The sequence below is a fragment of the Capricornis sumatraensis genome, chromosome 3 (genome assembly GCF_032405125.1).
Source record: "Capricornis sumatraensis isolate serow.1 chromosome 3, serow.2, whole genome shotgun sequence".
Lineage (NCBI taxonomy): Eukaryota > Metazoa > Chordata > Mammalia > Artiodactyla > Bovidae > Capricornis > Capricornis sumatraensis.
The window spans coordinates 133,578,678-133,595,822 of NC_091071.1; the positions used below are offsets into that span (position 1 = coordinate 133,578,678).

At 41.3% G+C, this 17,145-nt stretch overlaps 2 protein-coding genes across 3 annotated transcripts in view; both read left to right on the plus strand.

The window, feature by feature from the left end:
• SGO2 (shugoshin 2) overlaps positions 1–3,230 on the plus strand; it is a 28,150-nt gene extending 24,920 nt beyond the window's left edge. Inside the window, exon 9 of the mRNA XM_068968069.1 lies at positions 1,547–3,230. Within this exon, the coding sequence (XP_068824170.1) occupies positions 1,547–1,562 (16 nt within the window). The 3' untranslated portion in view covers positions 1,563–3,230. The remainder of the gene's footprint in view (positions 1–1,546) is intronic.
• A 2,419-nt stretch (positions 3,231–5,649) lies between these two features.
• AOX1 (aldehyde oxidase 1) overlaps positions 5,650–17,145 on the plus strand; it is a 70,050-nt gene continuing 58,554 nt past the window's right edge. The window contains exons 1-4 of one of the 2 annotated variants that reach the window (XM_068968712.1): positions 5,650–5,995; positions 12,638–12,695; positions 14,846–14,942; positions 16,672–16,780. In XM_068968712.1, coding sequence (XP_068824813.1) covers positions 5,951–5,995; positions 12,638–12,695; positions 14,846–14,942; positions 16,672–16,780 — 309 coding nt within the window. In that variant the 5' untranslated portion in view covers positions 5,650–5,950. The remainder of the gene's footprint in view (positions 5,996–12,637; positions 12,696–14,845; positions 14,943–16,671; positions 16,781–17,145) is intronic. The other variant, XM_068968711.1, reaches the window with a different exon arrangement.

The following is a 17,145-nucleotide window of genomic DNA, read 5'->3' on the forward strand; positions in this document are numbered from 1 at the left end:
TGATGAACATGTATGAGTAGTATTTCATTCCTTTCTATGACTGAATAAAATATTCTATTGAAAATACACCACATTTTACATATCCATTTGTCTGTTGATGGTAATTTACTTGTTTGCACTTTTTTGCTATTATAAATAATGCTGCTGCAAACATTTGTGAGCTTTTGTCTATATATGTTTTCATTTCTCTTGGGTATATGCCTAGTTGTGGAATTGCTAAGTCATATGGTGTGTGTGTGCACACTTACATTGTCATGTCCAACTCTTTGCGACTCTTTGGACTGTATGTAGCCCACCAGGCTCCTCTATTCAATATAAAGCAAATAAAGTGGGCAAAAAATTAGTAAGGAGATGGAGATCTAAACAACATAATTAGTAGGGTAAATCTTACGGTTTACATATCAAACACCACACTCTGAGAAGAGAGAATACACACTCCTCTTAAGTGTTCATGGCCCAATTACAAAAGCATATCCAACACCATGCTATGAAAAACAAACCCACCAAGTAAGGTGTATTCCAGGAATGCAAAGTTGGTTTAATATTAGAAAACTTATCGTCATATACCATGTTAATAAGTCTAAGAAAATAAAGCATATGATTTTTTTCATAGATACTGAAAAAGCCTCTGACAAAATTCAGTAGTCACTCATGATTAAAATACTCAATAGACACTGAAGGATACTTTCATAAAATGATGAATTGTACTTGCATACCCTAATCCTAAAGCCAGTATCTTGTTTAATGGGGAGACAATAGAGGTATTTATACTTAAGAACAAGTCAAGAATGTCCACTATTCCTGCTAGTAATACAACAAGGGATTGATGAACTCAATTCAGAATAGTGGTCACTTCTTGGGAGATGAGAGAGCTGAGATTTTGTCTCCCAAAGAGAACACTGGGAAGGAGCACACCAGAGATGTGGTAAGAGTTTATTTCTTAACCTGGATGTTGGTGTATCAGCATTTGATTAGTTTTAAATTGTACATTTTCATATATTCTTGCTGCTACTGCTGCTGCTGCTGCTACTGCTAAGTCACTTCAGTCGTGTCTGACTCTGTGCGACCCCATAGACAGCAGCCAATCAGGCTTCACTGTCCCTGGGATTCTCCAGGCAAGAACACTGGAGCGAGTTGCCATTTCCTTCTCCAATGCATGAAAGTGAAAAGTGAAAGTGAAGTCGCTCAGTCGTGTCCGACTCTTAGCGACCCCATGGACTGCAGCCCACAGGCTCCTCTGTCCATGGGATTTTCTAGGCAAGAGTACTGGAGTGGGGTGCCATTGCCTTCTCTAATATATGCTAAAGTTCGTAATTAAAAGGAAATATATAGTAAAACATGTAATGTATAGAACCTGATTTGATTAATTTCTCTTAAACCTCATCTGTAATTCCCCCATCATAGAATATTTTAAATATGTGACACAGCTTGTGGTTTGAGGAATCTGCATTTTATTTTTATGATGCAGCAATTTTCCTTTCCATACTTTGCAGCAAAAGCATTAGCTTTAGGTGATTGTTAATCTTCCTTTTTTTCTACTTTGCAGGAAGATGAGAAGATGAGGTGAATTTATACATTCTGGTTTTCCTGAATTCTCAGACGATAGCAGTTCAAAACAGGGATCTAACTAGGATCAAGAAGATGAAAAGTTCTGGGTTTTTTTTTTTTTTCATCTCCTGCTTTTTTATGGAGTGTTTATTTTTATGTGTAGATAATATGCATAAAATAGCTATTTTGTAATATTAAGCACTAAGTTATTTTGGTCATCTTATAACTTATCTTCCTGCTCATTTAATCTCCTTTCAACCAAACAACCTTTAACTAAACAATAGCTATTAACCTTTTAACCGAATAAACTGTATTATAAATACTTTTGCACTGATTATCTTGTTATACACCAAACTACCTTGTTTTATTTTGTTTTTAAAACCATTCAGTAAATGTGAACACCTATAAGATTTTAAAAGTCACCTTCTGCCCTGGCCAGTTTTCTCTCACTCTTCATTCTTCAACTTTCAAAATTACTTGTTTACTGTCAGCTGCTGCATTACTTCCATTATATGTAATCTGATGACTTGAGTGGGTTTATCTCTCAGGTGCTTTTGAATTTGGTTTTTATAACTTTAAAGATCACTTATTATTCCAGTATTAAAAAGTAGTAAATCGTATTCATATCTGAGATTAACAAACATAGCTTACTGTATTGAAATGATTAATAAAAATCTATTCTGCCTAGATGGAAAAGCTTTCTTATATCCAGCAACTAAATATCCAGCAACTAAAAGAGTGAGCCCAAGAAATCTACATTTTGTTTAACAAACACCTCAGATAATTCTGGGGCAGACTGTCCTAGGACCAAACTTTGAGAAACAGTTGTAAGACTACAGAGTCCCACAGAACTTACTCATTTATCAACAGTGTCTGTTGAATGGAGGCTACATGCTTTATTAAAGGAACAATTTACACTGGTTTCAAGCTTAGCACCCTGACAGTTTTTCCTTTCCTGTACTATTATTTCTTTAAGGCTTTGAATCTCTGTCATTATCTGGTATTTGGTTTCCTAGTGTTTCTATTTTTTCCTCCTTTCCATGAGGTTTGTCTTTTTTTGTTGCTGTTGTTCCCATGCAAATTATTCCTCATTGTATGTATCAGATTTACAATCTTTTATTGGTGGAACTCAGACGTATTAAGAAAGTTTTCCTGTTCCCAGATTAAGAAAGATATTTACCCATGGTTTCATTTTGTTTTGACGTTTAAATTTCTGATTCCATGTGGATTTTGTTTTATGGTGAGATATGAACACAATTTTTGACCTTTTCCCAAAGGATCACCCATTAATTAAAAAGTCCATGTTTTCCACTCCTGATTTGAAGTGCCACATTTTTCAATGTTGTATTTCCATATACACTTAAACTTAATTCTCAATTTTCTGTTCCCTCTACTAGCTTCTGTCTTTTTATGCCCCTCTATTGTTGTCTTATAGGGACGTTAGGGGAGTTTCAAAACTTCCCTCATGGAGGTTTTCCACATTTCTTGATGCCTTGGCATTCTTTTTTCCTGGTAATACGTATAAATGGAATCTTTGAGTCTCTTTTCTAATCGATTATCACGTGTATATATGAAGATTATTGATTTCTGTATGTTAATTACTAAACTCTATTATTGTTTATACTATTTTCCAGATATATATACTTGGAAACCAGGCTGTTTTTCCTCCTTTCTCTCCAATCCTTAGGCCTCTCACTGCTTTCTCTTGTGTAACTGCATGGCTGTTACCTTATATTTAGTGTTAAATAGCAGTGAGAATGGTGGATATCATTGTCTTGTTCCTGATTTTCATGGGAATGCCTCTGGCTTTACCGCATTAAGTAAGATGCTGTGGAATGAGCTGGTTGTGTATGCTTATAATCACATTAAAGTATTACCTATCAATTACTATTTTATTCAGTGCTTTTTTAATAAATTATGAATGAGTGTCATGAATTTTGGTGTGGATGGAGACGGTATTATTTAGGGTTCAGCCAAGACCAAAACCACAATTATCAATTGTTAATCATATTCTAGAGATCTGAATAAGAACTGAAAAGACAAAGGACTAGTGGTGTATAATATAGGAAGTAACTATGGGAAGCACCCACCATCTCTGGGGCTGAGCGAATATAAAGAAAAGAATGGAATTATTGAAACGTAAAGACTTAGAGGAAGAGTTCCAGGACTCTAAGGGGAAGGTGTTCAACAGATAACCTACCTTAGAAAAAATTAAATGTGTATCTTTATTAGGGTATACTCTAAAAATTGTAAAGAAATCTTAAACTTTTATTCACTGATGTTATTGCTGTCATAATAGTGATGTGGTTGTTTTGAAATAGATCTAAGGACAAGATAAAGCAATTATGTCAAGGTTTTAGAATCATGATTTTTGGCATAAGCAAAAAAGAGATACAATTATAAAACCCAAGAAGTGAAAAAAAATTGAATCTGAATTTAATAAAGGCTTTAGACTCATAGACAAGATACTGGAAGTCAGGATGGAAGAACAAAGAACTCCAGGGGGAAGCAACCAGCCATATGAAATATAGCGTATTCGTTCCATAGGACAACTGACCTGGTTTCTTCTTCAACATGTTCAGTTCAGTCGCTTAGTTGTGTCCGATTTTTTGTGACCCCATGGACTGCAGCACGCCAGGCTTCCCTGTCCATCACTCACTCCCAGAGCTTGCTCAACTCATGTCCATTCAATCGGTGATGCCATCCAACCATCTCATCCTCTGTCGTTTCTTCTCGTCCTGCCTTCAATCTTTCCCAGCATCAGGGTCTTTTCCAGTGAGTCAGTTCAGGGGGCCAAAGTATTGGAGCTTCAGCTTCAGCATCAGTCATTCCAATGAATATGTAAGACTGATTTCATTTAGGATGGACTGGTTGGATCTCCTTGCAGTCCAAGGGAGTCAAGAATCTTCTCCCAACACCACAGTTCAAAAGCATCGATTCTTTGGCGCTCAGCTTTATAGTCCAACTCTCACATCCATACATAAGACTACTGGGAAAAAAACCATAGCTTTAACTAGAGGGACATTTGTAGGCAAAGTAACATCTCTGCTTTTTAATATGCTGTCTGGGCTGGTCATAGCGTTTCTTTCAAGGAGCAACCATCTTTTAATTTCATGGCTGCAGTCACCATCTGCAGTTATTTTGGAGCCCAAGAAATTATGTTAATAGCATTAAAAATGAGGAGTGGGTGAGGAGACTATTTTAGATTTTAAAAGGTTAAAGAGACAACAAGGACATCAAATGGGAAAAGGCATTTTTTTTAAGACCCTGGTAAATTTAAAGATGTTAAAATATTTTGTTATATGTTGGCACTTTGGCTTTGTAAGAAAAAACATTTTAATGCATATTGAAGTATTTAGAGGTAAAATAGTGCGTTTGAAATTGGGCTTTAAAATATTCCAGAAAAAATGTGGGAGTGTGGCAAAACAAATGTTTTTAAAGCTCAGTGAGTCAGGTGTATGGGGATGCTAGTTGTATTCTTTTATGTACAAAATTTTAGAAATTTTCACAATAAAATGTATATATTTACATAAACGAGATAGCAAAATGTTCTAGGTATGTTGAAGAGAAGTCTGGGAAAGAGTTTTCATCCATTTGAATTTTTAAAAGGTGTTATAGTACAGATTTTAAAAATATAAAAATAGACCAGAAAGGTAAATTCTAAGTTGTGGACCCGGGTGACTTTTATTTTTATGCGTTTCAGTATTTTCCAAGTTTTACTTTTAAAAAGGTCTTTAGAGATGGTTTACATCACTATTGACACCAAATAAACGTTATGGTTATTTACTGGGCAAATTAAGAATAATGATAAAACTTTAAAAATAGTTTATGTCAAAGTAGCTCCTGATATTTAAAAAAAAACTGCAATAATTATATCTAAAAGTGTGAGAGAAAGTTATAAAACCCTCTGTTGTCCTTCAGTTCCTCTCTTGCAAAACTGGACTGTGTGTGATAGCTTATCAACTATTAAAAGTACAGACTGCGGCAGGCATGGTGGGAGCGGAGATAGAAAAAAAACTCCTACTGTTCCCGGACTTCAAATTTAGCTGGAAAGCCATTAAAATGTACTAATATACGACGACCGAAGCGACGTCACAGGACCTGCAGTACCTGCTAAGAGGAGGGGGAAGGCAGCACCGACGCCTGGCGCCCTGGGCAAGGAATTCTGAATCGCGTCCCAAGATCCCAGCCAATGGTCTCAGCGCGGAGGGAGCCGGGCGATGACGTTCTGGGATCCGGGGAGAGTTTTCCCCGCAGGGCGCTCCCGGAACTTTGCATCTAAAGTGGGACTTGAGCCCTCGAGGGTGGTTGCACTTTAGGTTCCTTCGACCCCTTCTGCTTGTCGGGGCCCCGGTGCCGGCGACTCCTCCTGGGGACCTTCGGACCCTTGGACCCCACCACCATGGAAGGGGGCGCCGAGTTGCTCTTCTACGTGAACGGCCGCAAGGTGAGCGTGCTGCCCGTCCTGTCCCGCCGGGTCTCCCGGTGCTGGGGCGCCGGGCCCTGGGCTGCATGCGGGTTTGCCTGCGCGTCCCACCTGCACCGTAGGAGCAGGGAAGAGAAGCGTTTTCTAGGTCTGCCTGGATCTTTGAGCCCCCGCCTTCCTGATGTGCCTTTCCCCTCTCCCTCCTAGACGCAGGGGCTGATTCCCAAGCCCAGCCCAACCCATCAACAGGAAGAGAAATGATTGTTCTTATTCAGCAGAGTCAGTACTCCCGAATCTTCCCCTTGTCAAACTTATCAGCAGACGGGAACGTCTTTCGTTAGGCCTCGGTCTTGGGTGCGTTTGGATAAGCGGAGAGCAGTTTGGAGTCAGGACAGGGCCGCAGAGATGGATTCACCAAGACTTCTCTCATTCCCATCGTCTCCAAAGTTATAGCACCTGGCACCGCTGAGCCCATGTCCGGCTCTGGGGACTCCAGGGTCCTCACTGGGTTCCCTGCTGGCGCGGCGGCCGTCCTCTCGGAAGCCAAGCTCGCTCCGTAGATCCCCGGGGGCAGTTCCAGCCGTTGCCCGAAGTTTGGAGGCAGCAAAGCCCCCAGAGAATCCTTTAAAACACCCCCACGCACGAAGCCACAGACGCTTACTCTTCATGTTGTCCCAGCACTTTGCAAGGGGGATACCGAAACAAGAAGGTGAAAGTGAAGTGAAGTGAAAGAGGCTCAGTCGTGTCTGACTCTTTGCGACGCCATGGACTATACAGTCCATGGAATTCTCCAGGCCAGAATACTGGAGTGGTAGCCTTTCCCTTCTCAATGGCAACCCACTCAAGTGTTCTTGCCTGGAGAATCCCATGGACAGAGGAGCCTAGTGGGCTGCCGTCTGTGGGGTCGCACAGAGTCGGACACGACTGAAGCAACTTAGTAGCAGCAGCAGCAGCCTTTCCCTTCTCCAGGGGATCTTCCCAACCCAGGAACTGAACCGGGGTCTCCTGCATTGCAGGTGGATTCTTTACCAACAGCTCTCAGGGAAGCCCAAGAAGGTGAAAGGGCTTCCTTAAAAGCAAACAATGGGGCAAGGGCTGTGATACCGGCCTTCAGAGCCCCAGTGATCCCTGTGTCTGAGTCAGGGAGAGCCTGACTTTCCCTGACTGGCCCTGGGACTCACCAGGAAGCTAAGGAAAGTCAAATATCAGGGCCTCTCACTTGTGAGGCCTCTTCTAAAACCCTGAGCTTAATTTCGAATTTGGATTTTGTATCATTTTTCTTAAAGAGGATTTCCCCAGATCATGTAAATTCTAGGTCCTGTATAAAACTTTCCTCTGTACCTGCTGCCTGAGTTTCACACTGGATAAGATGAGTTTGTTTTTCCTGAACTTTGGTGAAGGCGGGCCATTAGGATCCCCTCACAGGACTGCTATGAGAGTGAACCATGATAAGGATTGGGGTCGGGGGTGAGTTTGAAGTGGTCTTATGGTGTCATTTTTTCTTCTTTTGCATAACTAAATGGTGCAGTCGACACAACTGTGGCCTTTTTATTTGGACAAACAAGGATTCAATTCCAGCTCTAACTCCTAGGGAGACAATATAACCTACCCTCAGTTCCTCTGATAAAAGGAGATAGTACTACTTACTTCACAAAGAATGGTAGTGAGTTTTTAATCCATTGATTTAAGGGCCTCCTCTATGCCCGTATGGCCTTCCCAGGTGGCTCAGTGGTAAAGAATCCGCCTGCTAATGCAGGAGATGGGGATTCAGTTCCTGGGTAGGGGGAGATACCCTGGAGGCGGAGATGGCAACCCACTGCAGCATTCTTGCCTGGGAAATCCCATGGACAGAGGAGCCTGGCAGGCTCCAGTCCCTGGGGTTGCAAAGAGTCAGACACGACTGAGTGACAGCACATACACGCGTATGCTAGTGTTCAGTGTCCTCGGGGAACTCAACCGAGCACAGAAATGACCAAGTCCCTCTGGGAGGCAGACAACAAGCATATAAATAAAGGGAAATGTATCATGTCAGGCAGTGATAAATGCCAGGATGAAAAACAGAGCAGAGTGAGGGGACAGAGAATGGATGTGAGCTAGCGCTTCAGGCAGGATGGCCGTTTAAGACTGGATGAGAGGCTGACATTTGGGTGGTCACCAGTATGAAGTGAGGAGCAGGCGTCTGAGGGAAAAGCACTCTACACCAAGGAAATGGAGGTGCAAAAATCCTCAGAGACAAGGATTTCTTCATGTTCAGGGGACAGCAAGGAGACTAGAGGGCCTGGAGATGTGGCCAGAGGCCAGATGACTAGGGCTTTTTAGGTGATGGTAAGGGTTTTGGTTAAAGGAGGAAATAGGTGTTTGAGTCTAGCTTCTTCTCCCCCGCCTCCCTCCCCTGTTCCCAAACAAACTGTAGTGGAATTTTTAACATAACAGCTAATAATAGTTTGTACTCTATTGATTTTTAAAAATAAATAAACCGATTCTTATCTGTGGGCTTGTTTTATCTATGGCCAAACATCCTATGATCGTTTGGAACGTGCATATTAGAAATACCGATTTTGTTTTTGCAGTTGCCCTGTTAAAAGAAATTATGTCTCCCTTTCTCTTTCCTGCCCCTCCCTTCCAAATTCTGTTAGGTATGTGCTTCAATCCTGGCAAGCAAACCTGATTGCCACATGGATAGAATTAGAATAAAGTCCCTGAATCAGAGTGAAGGGCTGTTGATAAAAGAGGAAAAAGCCACAAGGAAGAGAGGTCATGAAGTCAAACATAACCTCTGGGATTAGAGTCTTGCCCTTGAAAAGAAGCTTTGAAGCCAGTTAGGAGACTGGGTGATGTGACTGCTCTCTGCTCTGTGCTTTTTGTGGTATCCCCCCAAGTCACTGGGTTTCCCTGGTGGCTCAGAAGGTAAAGAATCTGCCTGCAATGCGGGAGACCCAGGTTTGATCCCTGGGTCAGCAAGATCTCCTGGAGAAAGGAATGGCAACCCACTCCAGTATTCTTACTTGGAGAATTCCATGGACAGAGGAGCCTGGCGGGCTACAGTCCATGGGGTTCCAAAGAGTCAGACACTACTGAGTGACTAACACTGTCACGTTTCACTCCCAAGTCACCAAAATGTGTCACTGGGCAGGGGCTTGGGCCGAGTACGTTGATCCGAGACCTAGTTGCAGAAAGATTTCTGAAATCTTCGCCTATAGCTTCCAGAGTAGGTGACCCATTTCATTCACCTGGAGTTGAAGGAGGAAGAGCCCATGAATAAATTATGCCCTAGATACCACATCACAATGTTTCTCAGGACCTGGGACAAGTTGTTCTATGAGGCAGTGAGGTGTAGAGATCAAGGATGTGGGCTTTGGAACTAGTTAGGCATGGACTTGAATCCTGTACTCTCTGCTCTGACACTCAGCATTTTTGTGGCCTCGAGCAAATGTCCTCACTGGTCGTCCCGCCAACCTCTTTCCCTATTCCAAGGCTATGATATCCCACAGTATACACCACTTCTGCCCATTTTCCTCCTCTTGGCTTTCCTTATTTTCTGTTCTTTTCTCCTTTTTCTCTCTCCTCCTGATCTTTTTCCTTCCTCTTTCTGCCTCTGTCTTGTGTCTGGCAAGGCGCCCCCTTCACAAGTCATGAGCCCTGCACAGAGGAAGGCCATTTCCTAACTTGTGTAATGTGAACTTGACATCTCCCAAAGGGCCAGTGCAGATACACAGGGACACATGCTCTCCTTGTAACATGCAAGGTTTTGCTGAGACAAGAATATGCAATGACCCTGACTTGAGAGCTGGTATCAGCTCTCCCAACCAGAGTCAGTAAGGATAACTCCTTTCCTCATTGCCTTCCACTCCCCAGCCACCATCTGAATCCTGACCTCCCTGTTTCACTCCAAGACCTGCCAAGACAGGGTGCATGCCGATCCCTGCCCCACTTCCCTCCTCCAGTGTGCCAATCACCAAATCAAGAAAAATAAACACATTTCAAGTCAGTAGTCCTTTGAGCCAGACTCCAATCTCTTGAGACATCTGTTGGAACAAATACCCAAACAAGCAAAATCTGCTCTTCCATTAATTCCTCATGAAAACACAAATATTTCTCAAGCCTAACATGCTCTTCCTTGTTACCCAGATCCCATCTCTCCCTTAAAATTGGGCCCCTGTGGATTCACCATCATATGTATGAATTAGGATTTGTTTCAGCTGAAAATAACTCAAACTCAAAACTAAGTAGTTCAAATAAGGTACAAGTCATTTTTACTTTTACACAAAGGATATCTGGAGAGAGACAGTGCGTTCTGGGCTGGTTCAGAAGCTTCATGGTGCCATCTGATATCCAAGTTTCTTCTTTTTCCCCTGTTGCCATTAATGTGTTGCCTTAGGGTCTAAAGTAGCTGCTGGCATTCTAACCATTTCATCTTTATTGCAGGCATCAGGAAGAAAGAAAGCCTGCTAGGAGAGACAACTAAAAGTTTCTGCCACCATTATCGGCTCTTCTCCATTTTATTATTTCCCAGCCTGTGAGATATCATCCCTCCCTGCTTAACGTCCTCATAGCAAATTATACATATCAAGTTATTCATTTAAATTAATAAACATTTATTACATCCTTATCATATACCCCCAGCACCTAGTTCAGTGTTAGACATGAAGAATAGTGGATGGTGATTTCTCTCAGGATCAAGCGAGGCTTATGCATATACAAATAATTGTGATGTAGGGTAACAGGTTCTGTGAAAGATGTGTGGATACTGACCGTGGGAGCACAGAAGAGGATGGTTGCTTGGAGCAGAGGGTGGAAGGCAAATATTAGATGGTTGCACAGCCCACAGGAGAGAACATCTGAGCAGGGCTTCAAATGGCATACAAGATTCTTACAAGTAGAGAAGAGAGGAAGGACGTTCAGGGCAGTGGGAATCCTATAAGCAAAAGATAAAAGTCCCTGCACTACTAGGACCAGCCACTTCTGGTTACAGTTCCTGTGACCAGAGTTCAAGGTACATGGGTTGAGTGGCAGATGATGGAAGGTTTATCAAAGAAGCCTTATAGCTATGGGAAAGAGTTTGAATTTCTTCCCCTATTCCAGAAGCTGGTAGAAATTCACCTAAGACCCACTCAGTGTATTTCTTAAATATGCACGTCTTCTGGTTCTCTCTCCTGGAAATCTTGATCCGATAAAGGTTTCAATTTAGCGAGCACCCTGAATGATTCAGGAATTCCCAGCACAGCAGTGTGGCGGCCAGGAGTCAATGTTGGATTTAGGCAGACCCAGGAGATGAGCAGATTTGGATTTCAGAGAAGTCACTCTGGTAGTGGTATAGAGGGTGGCATCCTGGGTGCCAAGAATGCGGACAGGAGACCTGTTAGGCAGCTGTTACCATTGTTCAGGCTGGAGGTAATAAGAGTGGATTTCAGGGAGTGACAGAAGACGTGAAGGGTATTTCGAGAATTGTTCTGGAAGTGTAAATGGCCAGGACTTGGTGATGCTGATTGTGGTGGATTGAAGGAATGGAAACATAGAAAATAGCACAGACTTTTTAAGCTTGGCTGACCTAGGAGATGGTGAGTCTATTAAACAAGTGCAGGAAAAGAAGGGAAGAAGTAAATTTGGGAAATAAAATATAGAATTCCATCTGAGGGCCAATTAAGTTGAGGATACCTCAGGGCACTTCACAGTTTTCTTGTATTGCAGTATGCGTGCGCACACACACACACACACACACAAATAAATCATTTCATCCATATTATATCACAGTTTCCTCTAGGGTACAGATCCAACCTTGGTAATTGGCACTTGCCTCACTTTGCCCAGCCTATGGCCACTTAGAATTGAGGGTTAGGATGCTTCTATAGAATAAGCATATTTACCCTCTTCACCTACTTTCCAGTAGGGAAAATTGGTATAACATGGGTGAAGGATGAACTCTAGTTCTGAAATTGTGAAGAAAACCATGCTTCTATTTATGAATTTAAAAGAAATCCAAGTTTTCAATTAAGAAAGGGAAAACATGATCACTTTGGAAAACATAACCAACCATGACATTTCAATCATGCCATCCATTAGATGCTGCTGTTTTAACTGCCATGCTGCTAGACTGCCCACACAAACTTGCTCCTTAAGTGTGTCTTTGCTTGCACATATTTGTATCAATTGCCGTATGCATTTTATCTTCTCTTTTGTCTCTTAGATTTGGGAGGAATGGATGGTTATGATCTCTTTCTGGAAACTGTAATTCTTTGAATATGATAAACAATTCTTTAAAAAAGAAAAAATCTGTATCAACTTCTCAGAGGTCCAGAAGACTTCCCCTACCTCTCTGTCTGCTATTTTCAGTTCTGCTGTTATCTTTTCCCTCACTTGCTTCAGACTTTGTAGAAGTTGGAGAGAAGTCACTAGTGTTTTGTTACTAGAAACAACCACTGCCTTAGAGAACAGTGATAGTTCAGGACCACGGACAGTAGCGATGGCGTGGTGGGGCTCAAGATTTAGCTATACACTTAAGAGAGATGACTTGTATATCACAGGTGTTCCACAAATGTTATGTCAAGTTGAGAATATAAGAGTTAGTTAATATTAATCTTCATGAAATTAGCATGAACCACCCATGTAAATATTCTAACTCTCCTAACTTTGTGTGTTAATCTCTTTTATTTTCTTTTGGTACAGGTGATAGAAAAAAATGTTGATCCTGAAACAATGCTATTGCCATATCTGAGGAAGAAGCGTATCCTTTGCTTTGAGTTGTGTGTGTGTGTGTATGTGTATATGTGTATAATCCCGATCTCTTCATCAAGTGATATTTTAAGTATCTTTTTAGAGCCACACTGAGTCATATCCCCTACTCTGAGAAACTCCTACACCTGAGTTTTGTAGACAGTGCACAGTTGCGCTTATCAGACAATCAAGTTCTTTCTAATCTCTGTTTTGGCATTAAATATATTGGGTAAAGTGGAGAATAGCAATAGGAATTAAAGCAACAGATGCTAACATAGCTTAATTTAGCATCCATTAGAATTAAGAGTCACAATATTGCTCTTCTAACTTCCAGGACTAATCATCATGCTCGTTAGAAATCTCCTAAAATGGAAGTGAAAGAACAATGGAGAAATTAAACTTGAAAATGTTACCTTGAAAAAACTTCCCAAGTAAATAATCTAAGGAATGGATTCTTATTCTGCTGTTCATGAACTCCAGTGGGCTTCTAGCAGTCTGTGGATCCCGCTACATTGCATGCAAACTTGTGAGACAATGGGAATTTGTACATTTTTCCCCAGAGAAAGTGAAATTCCCCAAAGAGCACAAAACTCAAACAAAAACATAATAACAATTTTCTGGAAGTCATTCAAGGTTTTGGGGCATAAAAGTAATGAATACTAATTTCCTGGTTATCCATGGTACCAGTGTAATGTTTAAGATTTGTTTCATTTGTGAGTGACAGAAAATCCCAATAGCAGTAAATAAGGTAGAAGTTTCTTTCTTTCTCATTGTGTTATTTCAGGTTCTCTGGGAAGCAGACACCAAAACATGAGATTAAATATGCAAGAGTTTTATTAGGAAAAATGCCTGAGTGAAATAGAGGGGCAGTTAGAGAAGATTTAGACCTGGAACAAAGAGAGAGAAGGCTGAGTGGAGGAGTCTCAGACTGCATGTAATCCAAGGCAGATTCATCAAAGCCACTGAGGGTGGTTGACAAGGACTCCCACACATCTCCATAGCGCAAAGCCGCTAGTGGGAAGCAGCCCATGGGAGTCATGACCTTGATGAAAAGTGGGGTGATAGATATCAAAGTGCAGCAGCTGGGTCTCTTGGTCGGTTTTCCTCTATGTTGGAGGAAGTCTTTATGTTGAGGCACATTCTCATGGCTGTGATACTTACATAAAGGAACCCTGAAGGTAGGTCAATCCAGATTAACAGAACAATGTCACAGCATTATCAGGGGCTAAGGTCTTTTTGTCTTGCTGCTTCACCCTCCTCAGTTTGAAGCTTTCTCCTCATGGTCATAGATGACTAACTGAGGTCCAGCCATCATATCTGAATTCCAGCACAAAGGAAGAAGTAAGGGATGAGGGAGGGGCAACCCTCTCCCTTTGAGGATGTTTCCTTCCTGGAAGTTACACAGAGCATTTATGCCTCTATCTCTGTGGTCAACATTGTTAATGACCCCACCAAGCATCAGAAGAGGATAAAAAATGTACCTTTTTTATTCCAGGCAACCACATGTGAAGCTCAAAATTGAGCATTTCTATTACCAAGAAAGAATAAGGGAAAAGATATGGGGAAACAACTAGCAGTTTCCTGCATTGAGAAACAGAAATATGGCAAATGTGGATAACATGACACAAATATTCTAAGAATTAATTACACTTTGACATTTTACTTTGTATATCATCAAAGACACACATAAGGCAAGAACAGATATGCGAGGTACTCACACCTACAAATCCTCAAGGCCGTTGATATGTCTAGACTCTTCCTTCTTTTAAGTTTGGCCCTCTTTTTGGCAACCTGAGGTCCAGTTGTTTTAAAAAGGAGGAGACTAGACATAACACACAAGTGGGGGACTTTCCTGGCCGTCCAGTGGTTAAGACTCCACGCTTCCACTGCAGAGGGCACAAGTTCAGTCCCTGGTTGGGGAACTGAGATCCGTGTGCCCTGTAGTCAGAAAAACAAAAAACAAAAAATCACATACACACAAATGAAAATCAAGAATTTATAAGATTATAAATAATAGCAGCGAAGATATACATGTCATTTGATTAATAAGTATCGAACTTAAGTGTACATTTAAGAATGTTTGATGTTGTCTCTTAAGGTCAGAGCTATTTTACAAAGAAAATTATGGAAGACACATTATCTTTAACTATGCTTTTCCAGTCCGACTCACAGGAACTAAATATGGCTGTGGAGGGGGAGGCTGTGGTGCCTGCACAGTGATGATATCACGATATAACCCCATTACCAAGAAGATAAGGTACCTTGCTGCAAAGTCCACATATGGTTGAATTTTTGTAGCTTTCAACTGTGTTGTTTTCCTTCCTTTGGTAAATATGCACACCTGCTATGTGACAGGAACTGTGGTAAACACTGGGAATGCAATGATGGGCATCAAACCATTCAAGTTCCAGCAAAAATGTTGCTTTCTCAGCCCTCCCTGATCACCTCCCCCATACCCATGCCCCATTTCACCTCTGCAGCTCCCTGCTCCCTTATTAATGTATTCATGGTACTCTCATCGTGTGTGTGCTGTGTGTATGTATTGTCCAAGTACGTATGTATTGCCCATCGTCCCTCGGTGAGAAGATATTCTCTACATAGGCAGGGATTTTATCTGTCTTGTCCACTAATCAATCCCACTGCCTGACTCTGCCTAGCATATAGTAGGCACTCAATGTTTCCATTTATTTATAAGTGAATAATATCCTTCTAAGGTCTTCCCTGTAGCTCAAACTACGGTAAAGAATCTGCCGGCAATGCAGGAGACCTAGTTTTGATTCCTGGGTCAGGAAGATCCTCTGGAGAAGGGGATGGGAATACACTCCACTATTCTTGCCTGGAGAATCCCATGGACAGAGGAGCCTGGGGGGCTACAGTTCATGGAGTCGCAAAGAGTCGGACATGACTGAGTGACTAACACTGCTATTACTAATATCCTCCAGTCTTTCTTTTGTGTATATATTTATGGACGCATACTGCATGTACAGTTTAGAAACTTCCGTTGCTACACTTCTTAGGAATATCTTTTCAAAATAATAAATATAATTTTAGTGGCTGTATATGTGCTATCATATATATCACCGTCACCAAAAGGTGCTGACTTAGATTATTGTTTGGTTTTCACTGTTATAAAGGAGTGGATCAGTGAGCACTCATATGTCTATGTATATTTATATTTATGTTTGTGATGATTTCTTGATGATAGATCCATAGAGGTGGAATTGGAGGGTAAAAGGATGAGTGCATCTTTAAATTTTTATGGCTTCCAGCAAGATTCCTCTCAGAACAGTTCTGTCAATTTACATTCTTTTCAGCAGTCTATGAATTCCGTTTTCCCAAACCTTTGCATTCTTAGCGCATTACAATTTTTACAAATGGTTGTCATTTTCTGTGATAAAAACGGTTTCTCATTGCTTAATTTGAAACTCTCTTGATTGTTATTGAGGTTGAACCTTTGCTTCACATATTTGTTGGCCATCTGTTACTTTGTTTGGTAAAGTGAGTACATTTTAGGAGTCCTTTTGAGTTAGATATTTTCTAGCAGGAGATTTGTGGGACTGAGGAGTTCTGTGTTCCACACTCTGTTTCTTCTTCTGAGACAAAATATCAAGTTAACTCTATTGCCCAAGCAACCCCTGGCCTGGCATCTGCTTGGAAGATGGAATGTGCTCCAGGTGATTGTCACATGTGACTAGAGAAATGAATGTCAGCCCCTCTGTCAACAGAAAAGAAAAAAAAACAAAAAACAGTTACTGGAAACTATTCTGGAGTTAGAATTGGAGGCCTAATTTGAATCCCATCTGACACTCCAGCTGTGATCCTGAGCAACTCACTCTGACCCTCAGAGTCGTCTTCTACAAAATGGCCGTTAACTAAGGGCAAAATGTCTATGCAAAGCTTGGAATATCTTATAAAACCTGCCATATTGGAGGCGCTGCTTTCCCACTAGATACAATGTAATTTGTGCTTCTCTTTTTCATATGAAGACATTATCCAGCTAATGCCTGTCTGACGCCCATCTGTTCTCTGTATGGGGCTGCCATCACCACAGTAGAAGGCATAGGAAGCACCAAGACCAGGATTCATCCTGTTCAGGTGAGAGAGGGCCTCTTCTTCATAGGGTTTCTGTGCCTTGAAAATCATTAATCACACGATGAGTTCCTGAAATTAACACAGTAGAGCCGTGGGCCCTGCTGCCTGGGCATAGTCCACAGATGACACAAAGCGGGAGGCAGGAGTGAAACTTGGGACATGTGACTGACTTGTTAGAAAAATACTTTTTAAGACTAGAGAACTCTTTCCTAAAAAGAAAAAAAAAAAAAAACTTGACATCACTGGGTTGTTTTCTATATTCTAATTAAATGAGACCTGTCCATTTTGTATCTTCCAAACATATAGAAAAGAGAGCCATCTATGCATTGGGGGATAAAATCTTGTTTTTTTTTTCTATAAAGGGAAAT